Genomic DNA, 7,762 nt, shown 5'->3' with positions numbered 1-7,762 from the left:
AAAAAAAATGTTTGAACCTAGCAAAACCCATTCAAAACCCAGCAAACCCATTCATCTGAGCCATCACCAACAAACCTCGCCCGTCGATCCATGCTGAACCCAAACTCACAAACGCATCGATCCATGTCGCCGTCGTCAACCAGAGAGAAAGAATGCAAGCCACGTCGCCGCCACCAGCCAGGCTGATCTACAACGGGATTGGTGGCTTGCTATGGTGTGGTGGCTATGGGTTTTGGGTCTGAAGAGAGAAGGAAGAGAGTAGGGCTGTAGAGAAATAATGAGAGAGAGAGAGAGAAGTAATTCGGAATAGTATAATAAAAAGTAGGAGAGAGAGGGAATTAAATAATAATATTTAAGTTTAGAATTGTGCTACAGTGCAATTCTAAAGGTAGAATTGCACTGTAGCACAATTCCAAATTTTTTTGCAATTCTAGCATTGTAGAAGTCCGGATGCAGGGGCTGTTTTGAGCTTTTCTGCTATATTTTTGCAATTGTAGCATTGTAGAAGTTGGGATGTGAATGCTTTAACAACTAATGTGGTAGCTAATAATTAGCTCTACTTTTTGGGTTTGCAACCATTGGCCCAACATGAAGACCACCGGCCCCCAAATCATTTGCCACCTCCATCTTATGACCAAGAACCCCACCCCCCAAGCTATGACACATCACCTTCATCTCATGACCAAGAACCCCACCCCCCAAGCTATCACACATCACAACCGCCTGAAGTTTTTAAAAGGCCACCACCACTAAGATTTCCACTACCTCTGCCAAAATTTCCACTACAACCACCATCTCCTTCACCTCCACTGCCAAAAAATCTGCCACCACCACCACCTTCACCATCCTCACCACCATCTATTTCATCTCCACCGCTAAAATCTCCATTACCACCCTCACCACCATCTCCATCTCCATCCCCTCCACCACCACCACCACCACCAAAATCTCCACCACCACCTTCACCATCACCTCCACCTCCACCATCTTCATCACCACCACCACCGTCACCATCCCCTCGACCACCTCCATCTCTATCACCTCCACTAGAAGCTTCATGCTTTTCTGGTATTTTCTGATCTCCGTCTTTGAGGGAGATCAGGAAGTACCAGAAGAGCACAGAGCTTTTGATGTGAAAGCTGCTGTTTCGGAGGCTGGTGAGAGAGAGATCGCTCAGGACTTCAAGACCGACTTTCGATTCCAGAGCAGCGCTGTTGCGACTTTACAAGAAGCCATCGAGGCTTACTTGGTCGGACTCATCGAGGACACCAACCTGTGCGCCATTCATGCCAAGAGAGTCACCATTATGCCTAAGATATCCAGTTCGCTAGGAGGATTAGAGGCGAGAGAGCTTAGAGAGAGAAAGTTGGTGTAGTCGATTTAGATCTATGTTTAGATTTTTGATGTTTAGATCTGGAATCTCTAATTTTATCTCTTTGTTATGTTTGTGTAGAATTGTGGAAATCTAATATCTAATTAGATTACTTTAGCTGCGTTCAATATCAAATATCAATTTCACGTTTTATATGGTTTATTATTGTGCTTTAGTTAATTGTGGTTTTTATTATTATTAAGGAATGGTTGTTTCAAATGAATTTGTGGACAGCGAATGTAGTTTGTTATTATTGTTGTTGTTTTAAATCAAAAGGTTTGGAATTTGGGTATAGTTGGGGTTGAATGAAACATGTCCTTGGAAGTTAATTTTGAATTGATGTGGAGCTAGTGGAACTGTAAAACATTGGAGTTTGCATACATGCATTGAAAAGCTGTGTTTGTTGTTGATGCTTGTGTGTTGGGTTCTAATGGCATTGGTGGAATGCAATGTATCCCCAAAATACTGGTTATGCTTATATATCCTTTCTTTTTGTTTTTTAGACAATTGAAAGAGTTTTAATCGAATGGTCTTGAATTGGGTCTCAAGCCTGTTTTTGAGAAAGAGGAGAGAAGAGTTTCCCGAATTTTTTTTCTAAATAACAATAAATATTAAAATATTTAGTTAGTTGTTACGTTGTAAAAGGAAGTTGAAAACTAGCATCTCGAGTGTTTAAAACTCGAGTTCCAAGATAAAAATCAAGTTTTTAAGGCTTGATTTGTAAAAAAAATCTAAGTAAAAATCGAGTTTTAAAAACTCGAGTTCGGAAAACGCCGCTATAGGACTTAAAAACATCACTATAGGGCTTAAAAATGGAGTTATAAAAAAATTTAGCAGAAAAACGCCGCTATAAGGCTTTTAAATGTCAGTATAGGGCATAAAAACGCCACTATAGGGCTCCCTAACCTGGTATTGAAACACTTAGGAAAAAATTTTGCAGGAAAACGTCGCTATAGGGCTTTAAAACGTCACTATAGGACTTAAAAACGCCACTATAGGGACGATAAAACTAAAATTTTTTTTGCATGGAACTCAAGTTCCTAAAACTCGAGATTTATGTAAATGGATCTCGATTTTTTAAAACTCGAGATGCCTACTTTCCCTTATAGTTTCAAGCGTTGCCTAACTAACTATATACAAATCATTTACACAGTTATTCTGCACATTCCCCCGAGTTTCCCTTATAATAGAAATGATAGTCACTTATAAGAAAGTCTTTAAACCCCAATGATTACTAATTGATTGACTTGAAGTGGCAATTACTGATATTTGGATTGGAAGGAGATAGAATTTGGATATCGTAGTCAAGGGAGTTTTTTTTTTTTTTTTTTTGAGAGCAGTCAAGGGAGTTTTTGTTTCATATGATTAGGCCACAATCATCCTGGCAATCATAAGATTCATCACCTACTTAATTGGACAGTGATTTGGTTTCATTGCATACTACATGTTTTTCATTTCTTTAGGATGAGAAGGAAACACTTCTTTCTTTTGTTGCAATTTTGACTAACGAAGGGTCTGTTTGGATACCGCTTATTTTACTGAAACTGAAAATTTATTGCTGAAAGAATTATAAATAAAAGTAAAAGTTAGCTGAAATAGTGCAGTAGTGCCCATGAATAGTAGTAAAAATAAACTGAATAGTGAAATAATTTTCATTTTTCATTGGTATTCAAATGGAAGCTAAGCAGTATGAGTTTTCTCTTTTGCTTTTAGGTGATAGGAGTTAATGGCTTGCATCTAGTACCGCTAAAGTGGAGAGTTTGTGTAGTGTGTAATATTATAAGTAGAATAAAACTTCTTTTTATTGATAACTCATTTGCATATTCTAATTTCTACTTGAGTGTGTGGAGATTTATTGCAAATTATTTGATACTTTCATCTGAAGTGTTGAAATTATTATTCTAATGAAACTATTGTAATGATATATTTTAGCGGCAACACTTTGACTAATGGTTGAAAATGTGATTTTTTTTTTTGAGCAAGTGACAATGTGATTATTTGGGCTGTGATTTGCATGCGGTGAAATCGACTTTGGAAATGAGAGATGGTAAATTGCCTAACTTGATGTGATACCATAATTTTGAAATTTTACTATGCTAGTGGTGAGACTAGCAGAGTTCACCTTTTGAGTGTGTTTATTAGATTAATTGAAAAAGTAAAGAAAAGTAATTTGCACTAACTTTTTTTTATTCATACGTATAAATAACTCATACTTTTGCAAAATGTTTCATCAAATGACACTTGCCCCACTTCCAAACATTTCTTGGAATGGCCCTTCTAGTTGAGATTTGTATAAATAAAACATATAAGTATATGCCCTCTCACATCATTACTTCCCAGCACAATATTTCATATTTAGAAATGATTTACAAGTTTGTAAATGGGAGTGCCATATGTTTATTGTGGGGGTAAAAGCCCAACTTTATATATTGGGCCTAGGGTCCTACTTAAAGATTACTGTGTGTCCGAAGAAAAGAAAGTGGTTGAGAAGGAATCCGTGTGGAAGAGATATACCTGGAAATGAACGAGGAATATAGTCCGAAGAGAGCACCAGCAGTCCGAAGAGTTTATTCTTCTCGGATATAAGAAGTCTCGATCAAGCAAGTATCTGGAAAGTTCGAGTGATCATCCTAATGACTTCAATGAGAAGGATAAGCTTCGGGCATGCCTGGAGACGATAAGAACGGAGAAATATCTAAAAGAAAAAGCTGCTACCACCGTGTTTAATGCACTGCAATAACTTTCCTGGCCGCATTTATGTGAAGAAGACCCTTGAACAGTGTAATCTCAGCTACCACTACTCACGAAGAGCTAAAGAAGGTACTTGACATGACATATACTCAAGTAGATACGTAGATGAAGAACAAGTGGACGATGGGGATGATAAGAAATGATGCTATATAAAGGGAATAGGCCTCTAATAAATGGAGGATCGGAAAAAAGATAATAAGAGAGAAATAAAGATTTTACTGTAGCTCTAAGAACTATATTCACTGTTCAATCAATAATATTCCTCTTTGGACATCATTTTGTTTAGCTTTTGAGTGCGTCTTTACATTGGTTTATTCCTGGTTACTATAGCTAACAGTTGTTAAATTCACAAATAACTCAGCTCTTTCACTTACTCTCTACAAATTTATTGTTTTGGGTTTGGGTTACAAATCCTGACCCTACATTTACAAACTTATAAACTAGTCTAGGTCAAAATCTTTTTTTAAAAATGAAATATTTTGTTAGAAAAGTAACGTTGTGAAATTGTATTGACTTGTTTATAGCATTTATATATAAATATTAAGGTTGAGAGTGTTATTTCTTGGAATGTTAGGGAGTTTATTTTGCAAAACCTTAATGGAGAATAGTATAATTTATTTGAAAAATTATTCGTAATTCTGCAAGTCTAACATGGGTTATCTAAAAGTTAATTCATTGTTATTTCCTCTTTAACTAATTTATCCGTGTTAAACTCTATGAGGCCTTGGTCAAGATCGTTGTAGTTTAGTAACATAAGCTGATTTCCTAAATTAAAAGAGAACTAGAATTCAAAATTTTAAATCCCCATTTTTTATCACTATCAATTGAAAGGACCCAAAAAAAAAAAAAGAGGAAAGAAATTGGGGTTGAGGCCTTAACTATTTTACGGACTATCTTGAAAGGTCCAAACCTAACTGGGCCAAAAAATCGCCTATTCGTCATATGCCCACAGCCTGAATTGAAAACTGAAATTGTCACCGCTAATGTGTTACCAAATAAAAACAAAATCCAAAAGATTCATAGAATTTCACCGCCGGTTCAAAAGGTTAAAAATTTCAGCCTAATAATAAATCCCGCGAATAGATTACACAAACAAATCCTATTGGTCAAACCAAAGTGCCACGGATTACAATCCGCGTCACTCCCCTCAAACAAATCCTCACCGTACATTACTCCCCCAAATCAACGCTCCAAATTCACTCTGTCTCAACCTTTCAAAGCTCCAAAATTTTTCACAATCACCCGCCTCTCTATACCCCCAAAAACAACGCTACAAATACGCCAAACCCTTCTCTTCACATCACAACAAACAAACTCACTTTCCCTTCACTTTCCCTCATTTCCCACAAACCAAACAGATCTTACCCTTCTCCAAATGGCCCGTACCAAGCAGACAGCTCGTAAGTCCACGGAGGCAAGGCGCCAAGGAAGCAACTCGCAACAAAGGCCGCTCGTAAGTCAGCTCCGGCGACCGGAGGAGTGAAAAAGCCACACAGGTTCAGGCCAGGAACGGTGGCTCTGAGAGAGATCAGAAAGTACCAGAAGAGCACGGAGCTTCTGATCCGAAAGCTCCCGTTCCAGAGGCTGGTGAGAGAGATCGCTCAGGACTTCAAGACCGACCTCCGATTCCAAAGCAGCGCCGTCTCGGCTCTACAAGAAGCCGCCGAGGCTTACTTGGTCGGGCTCTTCGAGGACACCAATCTGTGCGCCATTCACGCCAAGAGAGTCACCATCATGCCCAAGGATATCCAGCTCGCTCGGAGGATCAGAGGCGAGAGGGCTTAAGATTAGATAGACGGGCTTAAGATTAGTTTGTAATGATGTGAATCTATTTTGGGAAAAAAAATGTAATGGTTTTTTAATGTTTGAATTTAGTTTAAAAAAAAAAAAAATTGAAGTTTCTTGTTTTATATTGTGTTTTGCCATTTATGTTGGGTTGTGTGAGTTTTTTTAGTTAAACATAGGATTTTTTATTAGATTTAGGATGTTATGCTAGAGAGCAAATGGTCTAATAATTAGAGACTAATAAAATGGACACGGCTTTGATACAATGCTCCATTGATTATTTGTTGCATAGGAAAAAAAAGAAGGGAATTTGTAAATATGTAAAAAGTTGCAAAGATCAATGAGATTAATAGTGAAAAATCTGTGTCAATCTCAACTGCATAACTTGATGAGTCTTCTAATTACTTAAATTTTATTTGGCAAGTAAGATTTTTTATGGTAGTCCAAATCTAATAAGATGCAAACATTTTGTAGAATTTAATCTACTACCAAGTTAATTTTGGTGGCGAAAACACTATTTTGGTCCCTACATTTTTGGATTACAATCAATTTAGTCCCTACATTTTGGGAGCAATCAATTTGGTCCCTGTTATTTTCAAGTCACAATTAATTTGGTCCCTACCATTAAATGACTAACGGAATCTGCTTAGGTGGCTAACGGAATGCACACATGGCATAAATTAAAATAAAATATAAATAGTGCTTCCACGTCAGCCTTCCACGTCAGCTTCCTCTACTGTTAAAATCGCACATGAGTCTCACGTGACTCACTTATCATCAACATCATCCTCACTTGGCAATAGCACAGACACGATTGAATTCTTAATCCAAAAAGAAATTTTGAACCCTAACCCTTCTTCTTCATAGCCATTAACGCAAACATGATGAACAAGCTCCTCAATGAACATGAACTCCTTCTTCTTCATAGCCACATCTCTTCTCACCTAATCCCCAAGATCAAAGCTCCTCTCATCTCGCCGATTCCACTCTCATCTCGCCGATTCCATTGCCGATTCCCAATTGAGCTCTCGACCCTCAAAGAGACAAAGAAACAGAGAACCAAACGTCAATGACAAACCCAAACAGCAGGTGTGTTGTTATGTGTACTTTCTTTGTGAATTTTAAGAATAAGTATTTCATAATATTATTCACTTATAATGGGTTGTGTTTGACACCTTTTCGGGACCACAAAACATTGACACCTTTATTTTTGTCGTGTCTTTGGTTCTGCTTTTATACTTTTGCTATTTTATAACTATTGTTAACTGTTATTAGCTTTGTTATTGACTGTTTGTTGGTGCTTTTTCTTTATCTTCTTGGGTCAAGTAGTCAATGTGTAAGCTTGTTAGCATGTGAAAGTGTAAGTCATTAAAAAATTTCTTGCATCCTTATCCCCAAAAAAAAAAAAAAAATCATTGCATAATTCCATTAGATATATATATATATATTTTTTTTTTTTTGTTTGTGAAAAATATAGAATTAATAGTATTTGTTTCTCCACTAATTGGCAATAGCAACGTGACAAATAAGGAAGCCACATGAGGTGACATGAATAAATTTGCAATCATTGTAAACTAGATCGTGGCTGGTTTTTCACATGGGTAGGCACAGTCTCTAAATGATACCAGTCTCTAAATGACTTTGCAATCAACGACATAAAGAATATTATTTTTTTGTAACAGTGTAGATTTTATAATGTTTGGTTTTTTTTTTATTGTTTAATCTTGTGTGTATTTGCATGCAGAATGGACGCCCAATATTTTACTATGAATGTGCATCATGGTGGTTATTTCACTCTTAATCCTCGTCAGTACATGGGAGGTGTAGTGGAATAGTGGATAATTGTAATGTTGA

General features: G+C 36.9%; 1 protein-coding gene and 1 pseudogene across 1 annotated transcript; one reads left to right on the top strand and one right to left on the bottom strand.

Annotated features, from left to right (window-relative positions):
- Positions 1-706: 706 nt before the first annotated feature.
- Positions 707-1,284, bottom strand: LOC136062726 (glycine-rich cell wall structural protein 2-like). Its single transcript, XM_065762170.1, has 2 exons — positions 1,274-1,284; positions 707-1,154 (listed from the first exon to the last, which is right to left on the bottom strand). Exons 1-2 carry the CDS (start codon positions 1,282-1,284, stop codon positions 707-709), a joined length of 459 nt encoding a protein of 152 aa, XP_065618242.1.
- Positions 1,285-5,476: 4,192 nt separating this feature from the next.
- Positions 5,477-6,031, top strand: LOC136062522 (histone H3.2-like; annotated as a pseudogene).
- Positions 6,032-7,762: the final 1,731 nt, after the last annotated feature.

This window comes from Quercus suber, unplaced genomic scaffold, assembly GCF_002906115.3.
Source record: "Quercus suber isolate HL8 unplaced genomic scaffold, Cork oak 2.0 scaffold_19, whole genome shotgun sequence".
Classification (NCBI taxonomy): Eukaryota; Viridiplantae; Streptophyta; class Magnoliopsida; order Fagales; family Fagaceae; genus Quercus; species Quercus suber.
The sequence above is the reverse complement of the archived record's forward strand: the minus strand, read 5'-3'. Positions and strand labels throughout refer to the sequence as shown.